Source organism: Eubalaena glacialis, chromosome 9, assembly GCF_028564815.1.
Source record: "Eubalaena glacialis isolate mEubGla1 chromosome 9, mEubGla1.1.hap2.+ XY, whole genome shotgun sequence".
Lineage (NCBI taxonomy): Eukaryota > Metazoa > Chordata > Mammalia > Artiodactyla > Balaenidae > Eubalaena > Eubalaena glacialis.
In genome coordinates, this window is record NC_083724.1 from 34,741,750 (window position 1) to 34,761,776 (window position 20,027).

A 20,027-nucleotide genomic window follows, 5' to 3' on the forward strand; every position below is an offset into this window, starting at 1 on the left:
GGGCAGGAGCAGGCAGCCCTCAGTCATACCTGGGGACTCTTCCCATAGGGAAATGGGTTGAATGATGAAAGGAAGCTATTTTCTGATCTAAAACCCCAGCTGCTGAGAAGTGGCCCAGGAATGGGCCTCGAGGCCGGGCTTCCCAGCTCCATGTTTCTCTCAAAGAGCTGAGATCTGTGGAGGGAGATCAGGCCTTGACTCCTGGTCAGCCATCCGCCAGCTCTTCCCTGATCAGTCAGGCTCCTCTCCTCCTGGGTCCAGACAAGGAAGGCCTCAGAATCCTCCTCCTCCTCCTCCTCTCACCATATTCCACAGCCCCTCCAGCAGATTGGAGCTGGGCATCAAATGAACCCACTTATTTCTTCCTTAGACACAGCACACAGTTGAGGAAAGAAAATACTTGCCCTCCCTAATGGCAGGAGCTAAATCCGCCTCAGCCCTGGCAGGTCACACCCTGGTTATAGACTTTGACACCTCCCTCCGTGGTCTCAGGTGCCAGCTCAGCTAGCGTTCAGAGCCTTGCCCCGGCACGTTTCCAGTCACAGCCCTCATTGCTCCTCTGCATTTGCTCAGGCCCCATCTGAATTGGACCCTTGGGTTCCCTGGATATGCCTTTGCCTGCCCACCCCCCACCGCGTGGCTCAGTGCAGAGCCTTCCACCTGCAGTGCCGTCCCTACTCTGTGCTGGGCTCGCTCTGCTCAGCCTTGAAGGCTTAGCTCAAGCACAGCCTCCTGGCAGCCCTTACCCACTCGCCAGGTTTCAATCTCCCTGCTACCCCGAATTGAGTTTGCTGGCCTTTCCCATCAGTCTGGGCTCCTGGGGGGTAAGGATCGTTCCTGCCTCTGCCCCACGGTACCCGGCACAGGCTGGACTCAGAGAAGGTCCCAGTGATGCTGCCTGGACTCACTCTGGGCCCCAGGTCCCTGCAGCAGGGCAGGGTGAGAGCTGATTTGTAGGTCCACTGAGGACAGAATTCAGGCCCCCTGGCCAGGTGCCCATCCCAGAACAGAGCTTCAGGGCTTCAGCCCTACTCCAGGATCACTGTGGGGCTCTAAACAAGGCACCTTCCTTCTTTGTTTCTCAGTGTCCCTCTCTGTCCAAAGACAGATCCAGAAGTTCTGCCAGAGAATGGACAGTAAGCAGGAAGTAGAGCTGCCAGATTTTCAACCTCTGGGAGGCATCTTTAAAAAGTCTCCGTGACCCTTGTCTCTCGAAACTCACAGATAAGGAAATTGTGGGGCAATAAATCTTCGTGGAGTTTTGGTCAGGGCCTGATCAGGGGTAATAAACAGGAAGAAGGCCTGCCCTGTGTCTCCAGAGGGTCAAGGCAGGAACAGCTCTGAGGACTGGGGCAGCTGCCAGGCAGGCAGTCCCACTGCCCTCACGGGCCCCCCGGGTCTGGCACATGCAGGCTGAAGAGCCCTCAGCGAATTGTCCTAACAGGTGGGTAGGGCAGAGGTGTTACCATTTTATGGGTAGGCAAACAAAACCTAAGAAGGGGACAAGATTTGCCCAAGGTCATGTAGCAAATTGGCTAATTTGCCAATCAGAATTAGGACTCTCCAACGTGACCAGCAAGCCTGCTATGGAAGAGACAGGCCCAGTCCCTGGCTCCTAGTACCCAGAAGGGGTGTTCAGGAAAGGCCGGTGGAGTGAGTGAAAGCTCAATCCAGGAGCCAAGTCAGTCTCCCCCTGGGTGCCTGCCTGTGTGGTCTGGCCTGTGGGTGGGCAAAGCTGAAGGGAGAGGACCATTTGGCGTTGACAGTCCAATGGATGGATGGATGGATAGATAGATGGAGGAAAGATGGGAGAAACACAGGGAGCAGTACAGGAGGAAAGGAAGGGAGCATCCATCAGCTGACCTTCTACTTAGTACTGAAACCGAGCGGAACCCTGTGGGGCTCCTGGGCACAAAAGCCTTTCCAGGTCCCCCGTTTCTTACTTGCAGGGTAAAGGCTTCATCCTCCTAGACCTTCCCAGAGTTCCAAAGGGCAGATTCAAAAAGCCATTAACCAGGGAAATAGGGAATGCTGAAACAAAGGGGGAACAATCAAGAAACTATACTGCAGTGATTAAAGCAGGATCCTGGTTCCTCCTCAAGGGATATACCTAACAATATCTTTGGGCTCTTCTGCAGGAACTAAGAGCCCCACCCAGGTGGAGGGTGGCAACTTCCGGCTGAGCACAAGATTTCAGGAACACCGCTCTGTTACCTCACCACCAGCCAATCAGAAGAAAGTCACACACCCTGCCGCCCTCGCCCCAAATTTGGCCTATAAAAACTTCTGCCCCAAAACCATCGGGGAGTTTGGGGTTTTTGAGCACAAGCCACCCTGCTTGGCCCTGCAATAAACCTTTCTCTGCTCCAAACTCCGACGTTTTGGTTGCTTTGGCCTCGCTGTGTGTCAGGCACATGAACTTGTGTTCAGTAACAGTACCAGACACGTGCAAGGCATTTTACATCTGTTACCTCATTTAATCTTGGACAAGGCCCCATGAGGTAGATCCGAGGGTACTCTTTTACAGATGAGGATGCTGGGGCCCAGAGACAAATGAGGGTCCGGGATTTGAACCAGTTGCCTCCTCTTTCCCCTCCCTGTGTATCAGGATGGGGGACCTCATAGGCTAGAGAGATGGCTCAGGCCTTGGAACTTGGGAAGCCCCCTGGAGGCGGTTCTATTTGAGCCGGGCCCAGGAAGGTGGAGTGAGAGGAGGGGGCATCCTAGGAACCCAGCTAAGTGCCAACCTTCAACTTACCTGGGCTGACTTACCAGCTCAGACTGGTCTGGGCTGACTTGGCTCTAGGCAGAGAGAAGGGGTGTGAGCAAAGTTGGGGTGTCTGGGAAAGCCAACGCTTTGTGGGGAGAGCAGATAAGCCAGTGTGGCTCAAAGGGCAGGTGTGTGGAGATGAGGGGAAGGCCGTCAGGGAATGTGCAGGGACCTCAAAACCCAAGTCCAGCTGAAGGCTTTATCCTGAGGACAGAGGGGACCTGGGGCTGGGGGAGTCTTAAGGGAAATGACAGAGTCAGGGTGGGGGCAGGGTAGGAGGCCTGGGCTGGGGTGGAGGAGGAACGGAGTCACGGAGAGAAGTGGCGGGCCTCACACAGCCTGAGGAAAGGGTCAAGAGCAAGGGCACGGGGGTGGCAGGGGAGGCCAGGTCATCTCAGGAGATGCCCTGCTCCTCCTCCGGGCCCAGGCACCTGGCTCTGGGCAGTGTCAGATGTCAGGAGGGGAGGTGCTCTCTCAGGCCTAATCTCATCAGGAGGAAAGAGGCATTTTCTTGGCTCTCTCTCTGACTCAGCCTGTATTTCCTGTGGGCCTGCAGGGAGGCATCTGTGCTGGACCAGAAGGACCGCAGAGCTGGAGGAGGGGTGATAAAGGCAGAGGTGGGAGGGTGCTCGAGGCAGAGAGAACCTGGAAAGAGGACTGTTATTCCATGCTGGCTGCAGGGTGCCTCAGCCTCCACTGCTGATGGGCCCCGGGCGGTTGAGGCCTGGCGGGGGTGGTGGGGTCCCCAGGCAGCATGGTTCTGCTTTCCTGCCTGGGAAAGCCGTGCCCATGGAGAGAACCAAAGGGCTTCCTCTGCCCTTCCGCCCTTCGCCTCCCACTCCCACCAAGACCCTCAGGCCCCACAGCACAGGGCTGAGTGAGGCTGCTGGCCTTTGCTGCCAAACCCAAGTCCGTGTGCCCCGTGCACAGCGAGGCCAAACAAACCGAAATGTCGGGAGTTTGGAGCAGAGGAAGGTTCACTGCAGGGCTGAGCAAGGAGAATGGGGGGCTCGCGCTCAAAAGACACAAACTCCCCCGTGGTGTTCAGGGAAGAGTTTTTATAGGCAAAATCCGGGGTGAGGGCTTCAGGGTGTGTGACTTTCTTCTGATTGGTTGGTGGTGAGGTAACAGGGTGGTGTTCCAGGAATCTCCTGCTCAACCTGAAGTTACCATCCTTCATTTAGGTGAGGGCCTTAGTTCCCTTAGAAGAACTCAAAGATATATTGTTATGTATATCCCATATATCCCTTGAGGACAAAGCAGAACTCTGCTTTATCGCTGCACTTTTGTTTGACCGCTTTTCCTTTGTTTCTGCATTCCCTCATCTCCCTGGTTAGTAACTGTTTGAATCTGCCCTTTGGAACTAAGGGAAGGAAGGTCTAGGAGGCTGTGGGCTTTTGTACCCTGGAGAGCCCTGCCAGAGACATGCACAAATAAATGCCTTTCCTCTCCGGGTTCTTCTGAATCCACAGGGATTGTTAGTTAGCTTCTCACGTGCCTCATCAATGTGAGCACCGAGGGTCGGAATTCTGCACCTAGTGGGCTGCTTTGCACTTTCTGGTTTGGGATTTTTACTCAGATCCCCAAAATGTTGGGCTCTCAGCACGTACCTGTCATGTACTAAGTCAAATCTTAATGTCCTGTAAACACTGGGACCACAGCGGTCTTCACAGCAAACATCTGTTGAGGACTAAGTATGCACCGGCATTGCTCCATGTACTGGGCGGATTATCTCATCTAATTTTCAGGGCAGCCCTGTGGGAGAGTGTGGACCCAGGACTAGACAGCTCAGTTCTGGATTCCAGCTCAGCCGCCTACTTGCTGTGTGATTTTGGGCACGTTACTTAACCTATCTGTGCCCCAGTTTTCACATTTGTAAAAATGGGGTGATAATAATGTTGCAGGAAGAGGGGGACCCCTTCCAGGGCCCAAGAGTGGGCTCTTGTCTAACACTCAGAAATGAATTGTCCGAGAAGATACATGGGCTGACAAATCAAAAGACTTTATTGGAAAGAGGCGCCCGGGCGGAGAGCAGTGGGGTAAGGGAACCCAGGAGAATTGCTCTGCCACGTGGATCGTGGATCGCAGTCTCAGGTTTTATGATAATGAGGTTAGTTTCCAGGTTGTCTCTGGCCAATCATCTTGCTTGTGTCCGCATTTGTTCTGACTCAGGGTCCTTCCTGGGGGCGCGCATCTCTCAGCCAAGATTGACTCCAGCGCGAAAGTTTCTGGGAGGTTGGTAGGATATATTATAGGCTGGCGTCTGCTCCCTCCTTTTGGCCCCTCCTGAATTCTTCTGTCTGGCAGTAGCTTGTTAGTTCCATGTTCCTTATTGGGACCTCCTGTTGTGAGATAACTCTTGCAAGAGGTCATTATCGTGCCTGGCCAGGGCGGGCAGTTTCAGTCAATGGTTCTCTAACACCTGTACTTAACCAGATTGCTGTCAGGGTCCAGTTAGTACCTGGAACATGCTTCACATATAGTAAGCAATGTGTTAGCTATTATTTGTTATTATGCCTGATTTTACTGGTGAGGAAATAGTCACATTAAGTAACTGGCCCAAGGTCACATGGGCACAGTGGACACGTCCTATAATTACACTGTTTAGTTGGGTAGCCGGTAGCCACGTGTGGCTCTTGAACACTTGAAATGGTAGTGCAACTGAGGAGCCAAATTTTACATTTCAATTCATTTTAATTGATTTTAACTTTAATTTAGAAGCCATGTGTGACTAAAGACTCCCGTGTTGGACAGAGCTGCTGCCTGGGTCCCATACCCAGTGACCTGATTCGAGTGATTCTAATGTACATTCAAAGTTACAAACCACTGCCCTGTGCTTTAGCAGCCAGTTAATATGGTGGCATCTCATCCTTTCCCGCTCTCAGCCATTTCCCTGAGAAGTGTACACATGTGGAGAACAGTGACTGAATTTCCCCTTTACCCTGCACAGAATAAGCACTTTACAGACCTTGGATTTTTCTGCTTTGAGGTGTTCTGTTCTTTGGTTCAGGATGTTGGGCTCTTTAAGAAGTTCATTCTAGAGCCTTCTGTCTCACAGGCAAGTTGTCAGAGTCAAGGCTACTAGTGACTTACTGTAGAATCCTTGCATGTAAATAGGGTGAAAGTTTTCTGGAGGCCTCTATGATAGGTGGCAGTGAAACAGGAGGGAAGGGGACAGGGCACAACCTTTAAAAGTATGGCATAGCCATAGAACATGACGAAAACTGGTTAGAACCAACTAGGTCCAAGATGGCAGAAGATTCAACTTCCTGTAGACCTTGAGCCTCATATGCTCATTGTAATTCATTAGCTAAGTGACACACCCACCAACGCCATGACAGTTCTGAGGCCGACCATCAAAGTTCAAAAAGCAACCATGAAAGTTCAAAAAGCAGATGGTGGCCCACTTCCTGGAAATCTCCACCCCTTCCCCAAAATAGTTGGAATAATCCTCCTGCTCATTAGTCTATGAAATTACCCAGCCCATAAAAACGAACCACCCCATATTTCAGGGCCTCTCACCTTCTGAGATGGCCCACATTCCGTCTGTGGAGTGTGTTTCTCTCTAAATAAACCTACTTCTTACCTGTCTCTTTGCCTCTCACTGAATTCTTTCTGTGACGAGACATCAAGAACCTGAGCTTCATTAAGTCCCGAGACCAGGTGTGTGATCTCAATTAAAAGACCATGGGTTCAAGGACTTCCTTGGTGGCACAGTGGTTAAGAATCTGCCTGCTAATGCAGGGGAACACGGGTTCCAGCCCTGGTCCAGGAAGATCCCACATGCCGCGGAGCAACTATAAGCTTGTGCGCCACAACTACTGAGTCTGTGCTCTAGAGCCCACGAGCCACAACTACTGAAGCCCACACACCTAGATCCCATGCTCTGCAACAAGAGTAGCCACCGCAATGACAAGCCCGTGCACCGCAACGAAGAGTAGCCCCGGCTCGCCACAACTAGAGAAAGCCTGCGCGCAGCAACGAAGACCCAACACAGCCATTAATTAATTAATTAATTAATTAATTAAAAAAAAAAAAAAAGGCCATGGGTTCAAGTCCCAATCTGGGTTTGTCCGGGTTCAAGTCCCAATTTGACCAGCTTTTCCCTTTTTGCTTGAGACTTTCCTGATTTTAGCACTGAAAGTCCTGCATCCCAGGAATACCCACCCCACACGCATCCTGGACAAACCAGAACAGTTGGTCACCCTCCTTCTGTGGAGAGCGACAAGGTCTCTTCTTGCTTCCATGGTTAGGCAGAGACCTGCATTGACAGCAGGGGGGCCTTGACCTCAACTGGGCTTTGGCATCCTGAGCCAGATATCTCACCCCCTCCTGTGGATGGATCAGAGGCCCTGGTAAGGACTTAGGGTGAATTAAAAAGGTGCTTTCCTGTCAAGGTTGGGGTCAAGGCCAGGATCTAGATAAACTCTATGATGGATAATTGTCAACCCAGGATTAGAGTCAAGACGTGGGACCCACCCATAATTAGGCAAGTATCGTGTTAATTCTTGCTTTGTAGATCACCTTCAAATACAGAGTCCTTTACCCTTATGGTAATCTTTTTTCACTTTGTAAAGCTAGGAAACTTGTGATTGTAATCTCCCTCTTTTAACTGCGGCTGAGGTAAGTGTGGTGGTTCAGACCCTCCCAGGAGGCGTGTTTGGGGGCAGCTCGATGACCACAAGGTCAGGTTTTAAGGGAAAAAATAAAATACAATTCCAAATATTAAATGTGGAAACAGAAACTTACTAAGGGGACAATGGTAGCCAGGAATGCCAGACTCCTCCCCACCTCTGACGTTCAAAGACCAAATCAGGTAATTTCATTCTCCCTGAGGCCAGGAACAGCGCAATTAATGAATAATCTATTATGCTGCTTTGTACCACACCCAGTTTGGGTTCGGTTTCAGCCACCCTGCAGCTAACCCTTGTCCTGCAATGATTCAGGGCTGGGCTGGGAAGATAGGCCTCTGGGGCCAGGCAGGAAAATCTCTGTGTCTCTGTCTCCATCTCTCTCACACACATCAGAGAGGAGCACGAGGTGGGAAGAGGGGCATCTGGACCACGTCTTGGCTTCTGCTTGCCATCTCCACTCCTCCTACTAATTTGATCTTGGTCAAGTCACTTCCTCTGCACCAAATGGGGACAACAGGCCTCAGGAGAGTTGTAAGGGATAGGACAGGCAGCAAGCCATTCCACTGTCAGGCACTGAGAAATAAACTCAGTGGGGACTTCCCTGGTGGTCCAGTGGTTAAAACTCCTCGCTTCCACAGAAGGGGGCATGGGTCCAATCCCTAGTCTGGAACTAAGATTCCCCATATGCTGCACGGCATGGCCAAAAAATAAAAATAAATAGATAAAAAATAAACTCAGTGGGGTGTTAAACCCAGCGATGACTAAATCTTTTTGCAGGGCAGGGAATTCACAGCACAAAGAGCCTAATCCCATGGCATCAGGCCAGCTAAGCACCTTTGGGATAGCAGCAGCCAGAATGGGTACCACCCCCTGCTTTGTGCCCTAGTGGGCTGGCCCGCTACGCCTAAGAAGACCTGCTGTGGCTTTGACGTGGGCCCAGCTGGATGGGACCGGGCAGGATAGGACAAGTGGCGTGGGGTAAACCTGGCCCGGATCGGTGTTCTGGCCCAGCCCATGGGCGAGAGCCTCACAGTGCTAAAGGCCCGCTATGGTCCTCATTTTCAGGCAAGTGCCTGCTTGTGGGGAAAGTAAAACTCCTGCTCTCTGAATTGCTGAGTCCTTAAACTCATTCATGCACTGATAAACACAGGCACGCATGTGCAGTACATGCACAGACACAAACACCCAAACAGATGCACAGGTACACACCCACCCACAGGGGTACACGAGCACGTAGGAACACCCTAATCAGTGCAGTGTTCGCACACAGACTTGCACGCACAGTGCACACACATTCACACAAACTTCACCCACATATATGCATGCACAGTCCTATACCTGGGGCAAAGGGAGAGACGGCCCACCTGGCTTGGTGCCACCCACCCACTTCTGTAAGTTTCCCTCATGGCTGCAAGTCTGGAAGAACCTTGGCAGTGGAGGTAAGGTGTTGGAGCCAGGTGGGGTGGGATGGGGGAGAGGAGTTCGGCACAGGGGTCGAACGCTGCTCGGAGGCTGGCCGGCCTCATCAGTGGAGGCCAATAGCCCCTTTGCCAGAGGACGTCCACTTGGTTTACTGAGCCTCGTTGTCCTTTTCTGTGAAGTAGGGGCAATAATGGTCATGACACTTCCCCTTGGGGGCTGAGGTAGGATCCAAGGTGTAATGAGTGTGAAAGAGCTTTCGTCATCATTATCTGGAGCTGAGGGCTCCAGAGACAGAGCTGCACCACCTCCTAGCTGTGTGACGTCAGGAAGGTTGCTTCACTTTTCTGCCTCAACCCCTGCATCTGTAACAGGGAGCAAGGTAGCACCTAAGTTCATACAGGGGAAGCACTTGGAACGGAGCCTGGCACATAGCAAGCACCCAAGACTAAGAGTTGTTATTGCCATGGAGGTGACTGTGAGCTCCAGGAGAGCATTGCCCAGGCCTCTTACGGCCCCTGACCCTGAACCTGGAACCAGAGCCGTCCCCCAGATGTGAAGGGAGAGTACTGGGAGTGGCCAGAGGGGCCAGGACTGTTGATGCTGGCCAGGTCATGTTGATTTCAGCAGCCATGACTGGCCCCCTCACCCCACAGCCCACCATGGGCACAGCACCAAGGCTGCTTTATCCCCCTCCCATGTTTTTCACTAACACATCCCATCCTCTCCATCCCCTCTGCCCTGCTTCAGCCCAGGCGACTGTCATGATTACCTCAGCAATCAGAGGAATCCACCTAAAAGCGAAAACTGGTCCTCCCCCTCCCCTGCTGTAACCCCTGCAGCAGCTCCCATTGCCCTCAGAGTCCAAGTCCTTTCACACGGCTTCTGAGGGTATCTGGGTCCTGCCTGCTTGCCCACCTCTTCGCTGCAGGCTCCTGTGCCCTGGCCACACCAAGCACAGGCAGCCATTGCCTGTGTACCATTGGTTGGGCCTGCCTGGGGCAATGTGTTAGTCAGGACAGGTAGGCTTATGCTCTGTGACAAGTATCCCCACTATTTCTCTGTGGTTCACTCTACAAGTTTAATTCTCTGTCATGCTATATGAGTCAATTTGGGGCAAGGTGCCCTATTCACACAGTCCCTTGGGGACCCAGGAAGATGGAAGCTGCACCATCTGTAACATGTGGCCTCCTCATCCCTCCAGCCAAGGACGAGAGTTCTGGAGGGTCACCGGCAGGTCTTACATGCTTCAGCCTGGAAGTGGCACACATCACTTCTACCCACGATCCACTAGTTAGGACTAATAGTGGCTGCCTAACTGCAAGGAGGCTGGGATGTGAGGGGAGCAATGAAGTGTCTGGTGAGCATCACCGTGGGCCACAGACAGACGCCCTGCACCCCAACCCCCAACTGCTGCTCAAGGCGAGGCAGGGGTGGGGGCCCAGGAGCTGAGCCTGCTGACTTGCCCCCTACTTTCCCACCCGCAGCCCAGGCCCCAGGCAACTCCTTAGCTGCCACTAATTGCCAAGACCCCAGGGAGATCATTATCCTTGCTCTTCTTTCCTTAGATGATCCTTAGGACCTGTTTCTCTCAGGGCTCAGTGCAGAGAAAAGCTGTGCTGCTCCTTAGCAAGTGGAGGCATTTATCTTACAGACACTGAGTAAATCCCTTTCTGATTCTGTTTCCCTTGTCGAATTGACCACTAGGAAGCTCCGACGCAAAACCTCCCCTGTGTGCTGGTCCTGGCAGCACACAATCGTAGCTTGACTCCCCCTACATTTCAGGTGATCTCTTTTTGTTCCTGCATTTTCCCTCTGTCCCCATTTCCTCACCACGGCTTTTTTAATTTCCTTCTATCTGTGTTTTCTCTATTTCTGTAAGGCTTCTTACATCCTTTCTGGGATTGGATGGGCATTGTTAGGCAGTCCCTGCGTTCTGTGCTACTTCCTGTAGCTCTGGCAAATGCAGCCAGGGTTTTGGGCAAAGGTCCCTAAAGGAAGGTTGAAATGTCTGAGCTTCACAGGACAGACCTGCCGCCACGAGGCTGATGGGTACCTGGTGCTGTGTAAAGGGAGGGCACCTGGGAGCTGGGGGAAGGAAGGGTTTGGACTCATAGTGATGGGTACAGACAACAGTGGGCTGGGAAGAGCAAGCCAAGCAGAGGGAAAGGCAAGGGTGAAGGCCCAGAGGACTGGAAATGCAGGAGCAGGTACCAGGGAAGCTGTGTGGTGTTCTTTGTCTGGAAGGAGTCGTTTAGAAGATGAGCAAGAAAAAGCGAAATCTTGGGATATGGGGTGGGACCCAAGCTGAGTTTGGCCTTGATCCTGTAGGGCAGCAGTGAATGGGGAGCATCGAAGGGTGATCTAAGGTGGGGGCCGGGGAGGGAGGAATACAGCCAGGCTTGGTGTCCAGAACAATCCCTCTGGCTGCATGGGGAGCGTAGATGGGAGGGCCCAGTGGGTCAGCGAGACTGAGGGGAGGGGGTTTGAACTGAGCAGCAGCAGGGCCAAGAGGAGGCCACATGGTATCATGTATTTGGCCACTAATGAGCCCTAGACCCTCTTTCAAGCCATTCATGATCTAGCCCTGCTCACCCCTCCAGCTCATGTTCTCCTCATTCACATCATCCAGTTTACATGAATATGTGTGTGTGTGTGAATATATATATATATATATATTTTTAGCATCTCCTTACTAATCTTACCAAACCACATGTAGTTTCCCAAACATTCCACGTTCGCTTCTATCTCAGGGCCCTTGCTCAGGCTGTTCCATCTGCCTGGGACACCTTCTCCCCCAGCTCACCCTTGTCCAGCCTACACGGCCAACTCCTTCTCATTCTTCAAATCACAGTTCACGTGTCACTTCCTCTGGGAAGCCCTCCCTGACTGCCATGTACAAACGTCCATTATTGCCTATAGCACACTGGGTCCCAGTGGCCCAGACTCCGCTAATGTCCTCACTCATAGGACTCTTCACTCCTGTAAGGCTGGGCTCAGGCTTGCTCTCTCCAGATCCCCAGTGCCTGGCACAGGTGGTACTCAGTAAATATTGAGTGAACAAATACAAGGCCGGATGAGGAGCAAGGGAAGGTCAAGATGCCTGGATGATGATAGTGGTAATAATTATTACTGTTGAGCAAGGGATCTTAGTGTATCATCTCATTTCATCCTCATGACAAGTCTATGAGACAGATACTTTCTTTATCCTCATTTTACAGATGAGGAAACTGAGACTTCAGAAGTTAAGTCATTTGCCCACCCAGCTGGCAAGCACAGAGCTGGAATTGGAGCCTGGGCAGGCTGGCTCCAGAGGACACAATATTTCCCACTTAGCTGGGCTGAGCTGGGTGGGGAGGCTGGCCTGTCTGGTGAGGTGCTGGATAGGGGAGGGAACGGGGTGAGTTCTCTCTACGGTTTTTCTGCCTTTTTGTTTTCGCACACGAAGGGATGAAAAGCAAACAGGTCAGCAGTAGTTATGTGCCATCTCACCAGGTCCCTGGAAGTAGCCACAATTATAGCCTGTTCACCTGGGTGCCCTTCATAGCACGTCACTGTCCTCATAGAACTGACCGCTGTCCTGGTCCTGCCCTCTTATGTCCTCTCCAGGTGGGACTCCGTGTGTCCTGCTGTCAGGTTGGGAGCCTCACAGCCCTTCTGTCCCATTTGTCTCCTGCAGATGTCATGGCACCCCCAGTACCGGAGCTCCAAGTTCCGCCATGTCTTTGGCAAACCAGCCAGCAAGGAGAACTGCTACGACTCCGTGCCCATCACCCGCAGCGTCCACGACAATCATTTCTGTGCTGTGAACCCCCACTTCATTGCAGTCGTGACTGAGTGTGCTGGTGGGGGGGCCTTCCTCGTCATCCCCTTGCACCAGGTAAGGATGCCTGCTAAGCTCAGACCCAAATAGCTCTCTGGAGGCAGCACAGGACAGAGGGAGAGTAGAAAGAGCCTCAGTTTTGGTTCCATATGTGGGTTCAAGTCCTAGCCCTGCCTGTTACCAGCCATGTGACCATGAATAAGTCATTTCACCCCTTTGAGTCTTGGTTTTCTCATTGAAAAAGTATACCTCTCCTGGGATTTCAGCTTCTAGCAGTTGTTTAGGACTCGTAGGACCTCCCCTCCACCCCACTGCAAAGTAATTCATTCATGAATAACATTTAATTCTTAATGCATTGCCGGGGAAATCTCCAAAGCCTCCTCCTCTCTCCAAGAAAGGAAAAAAACCTTGAGCCGAAATTTAAGTAAGAGAGGTAAGCAGCAAGTGAACAGGAAGAACAGGCTTGTCCTGCGGCAAAGGTTGACGGTGTAAGTTGGGCCATATGCAATTGCTGATATTTAACAGTTTTTGACCCCCAAAATGGTGGTTTCATATAGACTAACTTAATAGCAGATCTTTTCAGAATCCTGAGTTTCTGCCTTGAGGTAGAGTCTCTGAAGGGGCTAGAGGGATCCGGGCTTGGTTGTGCCTCTGGTTTGCAGCAGAAGCAGGTAGAAGGTTTCTCCAGAGGAAAGCATTTCCAATGTGAACAGGATTCCCACAGATTAAGATCAGGGAAATTCATCAACTGAGAACACCAAGCATGTAAGCCCGCATGAGTAAGCATCCGCTGAAAAAACAAACAACAGACTTAGAACCCCTTTTAGAAGTTAAAATCACAAATATAAATTGGAATCTCATAGATCAGGTTTTCTGATCCCAATGCAATTGAGTTAGAAGTCAATAACAAAAGATAAATTTTAAATGCCCATTCATTTAGAAATTTAAAAATACTTGGAAATGAATGAGAATGAAATACATCACAAAACTTATGGGATGTAGGGAAAGTGGTGCTTCAAGGGAAATTTATAGCACTAATGCTTATATTAGGCGTAAAATTGACAACTAAATATTCAACCTAAGAAGTTAGAGAAAGAACAACAGAGTAAACCCAAAGAAAGTTTGAGGAAGGGGGTAATAAAGATCAGAAATCAGTGAAAGAGAATCAAAGATCAATTAAAGAGGATCAAAAGAGCCAAAAGTTGGTTCCTAGAAAAGACTGATATACAAACCTCTGGAGAGATGGTCAAGAATAAAAGAGGGAAGGTGCAAATAACACCAAGAACAAACAAACAAACAAAATGCAGTATCAGTAGAGCTTCAAAATATAAGACACTAATCTGAGCAGTTTTATGACAATATATTTTAAAACGTTGGCAATATGGACAAATTCCTACAAAAAAATATAACTTGTCAGGACTGATTCAAGTAGAAATAGAAAGCCTGAATGGTCCTTTAACTATTTTAAAAATTGCATAATAAAAATCTCTCTTAAAGAAAACAGAAGAAGGAAAAGGCAGCCATAGAGTGAGAAAGGATATTTGCACAGTAATCATGACAAAGAGCTCATTTCCTGAATGTATAAAATGGACTAGGGGAAAAAAAAAATGAACAGGTATCTCATAGCAGAGAAAATCCAAACGGTTAGTAAACATTTGAAAAAGTGCTCAACCTCGTTAATAAACCACAATGAGATACCACTGCAACCCACCAGATTGGCAAAAATATAAAATCTAATAATAGTGAGTGATGATGAGGACACGGAGCCCTCTGAATTCTCAGGCACTTCTGGTGGCAGGTAAACTGGCACACGTGTGTTGGAACAAAGTGTGACAGTTTCTATTAAAGAGGAAAATGCACAGACTTGGAGATTCCACTCCTAGGTATTTACCATGCAGAACTGTGTCCTTATGTCACCAGAACACAAACACAAGAATATGCATGGGAGCATTGTTCATGTTATCAAAAAAACTGCAAAAACCCAAATGTCCAAGAATTGAATAAATAAATTACGGTATATCCATAGTGTGGAATATACACAATTATGAAAAGGATCAAAATATAAACACATACCACCACATGGATGAATCATAAAGACAGTGTCAAGGGAAGAAACCAAATAAATTACAATGTCATTACCTAAAGTTAAAAACAGACTAAATTAAACTATACTTTAAGGGATGCATAAGTAGGTACAAAAATCTTAAAGAAAAGCAAGCAAGGGAAGATAGCCAGGATAATAGTTACCCCCTGGGGGAGGGAGGGAGTTATGATTGGAAAGTATTTCATAGCAGGGAGTCTCCTTTGTGCTAGTAATAGTTCATGGCAGTTATATGTTTAAATTTATTTTCCAACAATTCATTAAGCTGAACATTTACATTTTATGCACTTTTTTTATATTATATTTTACACAAACACACACGTAAGGGTGACACTAGGTCCATGTGGTTTTACAGACAATTTCTATGTAACTTTCAAGGAACTGATTATTCCAATCTTTTACAAACATTTCCAGAGAATAGGAAAAGAGGGACTGCTCCCCTTTTGTTCTGAGGCCAGTGTAACCTTGATTCCAAGGCCAGACAGGAACAGATCAAGAAAGAAAAATTACAAGCCAATATCACTCAAGAAGATGAATGCAAAATTGTTAGCTAATCAAATCTAGCATTGAATTAAAAAAAGATATATTCTGAGCAAGTTGGATTTATTCCAGAAACTAAGGGTGGTTTAATATTAGTTAACCTATAAATGTAGATCATTATGTTGCAAATGAAGGGAGAAAAACCATATAGTCATCTCCATAAATGCAGAAAAAGCATTTGATAGAGTGCAATACCCATTCATGATAAAAATTCTTTGCAAACTAGGAAAAGGGAATTTCACTAACATGTAGGAAACAGAATTGTTTAAACTTTTTGTTTTGAAAGAATCTCAACCCTACAGAAAAGTTGCAAAAATACTTGAATATATGATTATCCTTGACCTAGATTCACCAATAGTTAACATTCTGCCAAATTTACTTTTTATCTTTTTTTATATCTTTCTCTCCATATGTGTGTATACAGACTCTAACTCAGGATCATGCATTATATTGAGTTGTCATATCTCTTAGTCTACTTTATTTCATTATATTGACATATTAAAGCAGTTAAGGCCCACTGTTTTGTAGGACATTTCTTTTTTTGTTTGTTTTGTTTTGTTTTTCAATTTTTAAAAATTTTTATTTATTTATTTTTATACAGCAGGTTCTTAATTAGTTATCTGTTTTATACATATTGGTGTATATATGTCAATCCCAATCTCCCAGTTCATCCCACCACCGCCACACCCCACCCCACCCCCTGCTTTCCCCCCTTGGTGTCCATACTGCAGGACATTTCTAAAATTGGATTTGTCCCATTGTTTCCTTGTGATTAGATTCATGGTATACATTTTTGGCAAGAGTATTAAACAAATGATGTATCCTCAGTTCATTACATCATGTAACACATGATATCAGTTTTTCCCAGTATTGGTGATATTGGTGATATTTGATATCTTTGTTAATATCGTGCAAACATGATCATAAAGAAGGAATGTGAGAAACATCCCTTTAGGGAATTCCCTAGTGGTCCAGTGGTTAGGACTCTGCGCTTCATTGCCGTGGCCCAGGTCCAATCCCTGATCAGGGAGCTAAGATCCCAGGGCGTGGCCAAAAAAACCAAAAAAAACCAAAAAACAAAACTTAGCAAAAAGGTGCTGGCCTGCACAGTAAGATTAGAAAAATAACTTAAAGGTATAAGGATTGAAAAGGAAGAGGTAAAACCGCATTGTTTACTAATGTGATTGTCTACATAGAAAACCAAAAGAACGTGGAGTCAAATTATTAGAAAAATGAGTGTTTGGCACTCCCAAACTTATTCTATGAGGCCACCATCACCCTGATACCAAAACCAGACATACAAAGATACTACAAAAAAAGAAAATTACAGACCAATATCACTGATGAATATAGATGCAAAAATCCTCAACAAAATACTAGCAATCAGAATCGAACAACACATTAAAAGGATCATACACCATGATGAACTGAGATTTATCCCAGGAATGCAAGGATTCTTCAATATACGCAAATCAATCAATGTGATACACCATATTAACAAATTGAAGAATAAAAACCATATGATCATCTCAATAGATGCAGAAAAAGCTTTTGACAAAATTCAACACCCATTTATGATAAAAACTCTCCAGAAAGTGGGCATAGAAGCAACCTACCTCAACATAATAAAGGCCATATACGACAAACCCACAGCAAACATCATTCTCAATGGTGAAAAACTGAAAGCATTTCCTCTAAGATGAGGAACAAGACAAGGATGTCCACTCTCGCCACTATTATTCAACATAGTTTGGAAGTCCTAGCCACAGCAATCAGAGAAGAAAAAGAAATAAAATGAATACAAATTGGAAAAGAAGAAGTTATACTGTCACTGTCTGCAGATGACATGATACTATACATAGAGAATCCTAAAGATGCCACCAGAAAACTATTAGAGCTAATCAATGAATTTGGTAAAGTTGCAGGATACAAAGTTAATGCACAGAAATCTCTTGCATTCCTATACACTAACAACGAAAGACCAGAAAGAGAAATAAAGGAAACAATCCCATTCACCACTGCAACAAAAAGAATAAAATACCTAGGAATAAACCTACCTAGGGAGACAAAAGACCTGTATGCAGAAAACTATAAGACACTGATGAAAGAAATTAAAGATGATACCAACAGATGGAGAGATATACCATGTTCTTGGATTGGAAGAATCAATATTGTGAAAATGACTATACTACCCAAAGCAATCTACAGATTCAATGCAATCCCTATCAAATTACCAGTGGCATTTTTTTTTACAGAACTAGAACAAATCATCTTAAAATTTGTATGGAGACACAAAAGACCCCAAATAGCCAAATCAGTCTTGAGGGAAAAAAATGGAGCTGGAGGAATCAGACTCGCTGACTTCAGACTATACTACGAAGCTACAGTAATCAAGACAATATGGTACTGGCATAAAAACAGAAATATAGATCAGTGGAACAGGATAGAAAGCCCAGAGATAAACCCACGCACCTGTGGTCAACTAATCTATGACAAAGGAGGCAAGGATATACAGTGGAGAAAAGACAGTCTCTTCAATACGTGGTGCTGGGAAAACTGGACAGCTACATGTAAAAGAATGAAATTAGAACACTCCCTAACACCATACACAAAAATAAACTCAAAATGGATTAGAGACCTAAATGTAAGACCGGACACTATAAAACTCTTAGAGGAAAACATAGGAAGAACACTCTTTGACATAAATCACAGCAAGATCTTTTTTGATCCACCTTCTAGAGTAATGGAAATAAAAACAAAAATAAACAAATGGGACCTAATGAAACTTAAAACCTTTTGCAAAGCAAAGGAAACTACAAACAAGACAAAAAGACAACCCTCAGAATGAGAGAAAATATTTGCAAATGAATCAATGGACAAAAGATTAATCTCCAAAATATATAAACAGCTCATGCAGCTCAATATTAAAAAAACAAACAACCCAATCCAAAAATGGGCAGAAGACCTAAATAGACATTTCTCCAAAGAAGACAAACAGATGGTCAAGAAGCACATGAAAAGATGCTCAACATCACTAATTATTAGAGAAATGCAAATCAAAACTACAATGAGGTATCACCTCACACCAGTTAGAATGGGCATCATCAGAAAATCTACAAACAACAAATGCTGGAGAGGGTGTGGAGAAAAGGGAACCCTCTTGCACTGTTGGTGGAAATGTAAATTGATACAGCCACTATGGAGAACAGTATGGAGGTTCCTTAAAAAACTAAAAATAGAATTACCATATGACCCAGCAATCCCACTACTGGGCATATACCCAGAGAAAACCATAATTCAAAAAGACACATGCACCCCAATATTCATTGCAGCACTATTTACAATAGCCAGGTCATGGAAGCAACCTAAATGCCCATCGACAGACGAATGGATAAAGAAGATGTGGTACATATATACAATGGAATGTTACTCGGCCATAAAAAGGAACGAAATTGGGTCATTTGTAGAGACGTGGATGGATCTAGAGACTGTCATACAGAGTGAAGTAAGTCAGAAGGAGAAAAACAAATATCGTATATTAACGCATATATGTGGAACCTAGAAAAATGGTACAGATGAACCGGTTTGCAGGACAGAAATAGAGACACAGATGTAGAGAACAAACGTATGGACACCAAGGGGGGAAAGTGGCAGACGGGGTGGTGGTGGGATGAATTGGGAGATTGGGATTGACATATATAAACTAATATGTATAAAATAGATAACTAATAAGAACCTGATGTATAAAAAAATAAATAAAATAAAATTCAAACATTCAAAAAACAAATGAACAACTAGTGACACCTACAACAACAAGGATGAATCTCAAATGCATCATGCTAAGTGAAAGAAGCTAGACTTAAAAGGACAAATATGTATGCATCTATTTATATGACATTCTGGAAAAGGCAAAACTATGGGGATGGAAAACAGACCACTGGTTGCCAGTGGCTGGAGTTGAGGAAGGGTTGGCTACAGAGGGGCAGCAGGAGGTATTTTGGGGGGTGATGGAACTGTGCCATATCTTGATTGTCAAAATAAACTGTATGCAAAAAAAAAAAAAAGGAAAATGAGTGTTTGGAAGGTGGCTGGATAAAAAATCAGAATACAAAAATGAATTGCATTTTTACATACCAAGAGTGCTTAGAAAATGTAAATATTTTCAGTAGAATAAGAGAAGAGTGAATACCTAGGAATAAATGAGCAAGACTTACTAGGAGAGGGCTTCCCTGGTGGCACAGTGGTTAAGTATCCACCTGCCAATGCAGGGGACACAGGTTTGAGCCCTGGTCCAGGAAGATCCCACATGCTGTGGAGCAACTAAGCCCGTGCGCCACAACTACTGAGCCTGTGCTCTAGAGCCCGTGAGCCACAACTGCTGAGCCCGCGTGCCACAACTACTGAAGCCCGCGTGCCTAGAGCCCGTGCTCTGCACCAAGAGAAGCCACCACAATGAGAAGCCCATGCACTGCAACGAAGAGTAGCCCCCGCTCGCCCTAACTAGAGAAAGCCCGCGTGCAGCAACGAAGACCCAACGCAGCCAAAAATAAATAAATTTTAAAAAAAAAAGACTTACTAGGAGAAAATTACAGAGGATCATTGAAATACTAATATTGAAGATGCCCTAAGTAAATGGAGATATGTACCATGTTCATGAAGAGCCACTTTTTATCCTTCCCCCAAATGTCCACAGCATTCTCCTTTTTATGACATATTCTACAACACATTCCTTTCTTAGGA

The 20,027-nt window shown here is 46.7% G+C and overlaps 1 protein-coding gene across 1 annotated transcript in view; it reads left to right on the plus strand.

Annotated features, from left to right (window-relative positions):
- Nucleotides 1-20,027, plus strand: part of CORO2A (coronin 2A) — a 56,063-nt gene that overhangs the window by 17,332 nt on the left and 18,704 nt on the right. The window contains exon 2 of the mRNA XM_061201110.1: nucleotides 12,503-12,703. Within this exon, the coding sequence (XP_061057093.1) occupies nucleotides 12,503-12,703 (201 nt within the window). The remainder of the gene's footprint in view (nucleotides 1-12,502; nucleotides 12,704-20,027) is intronic.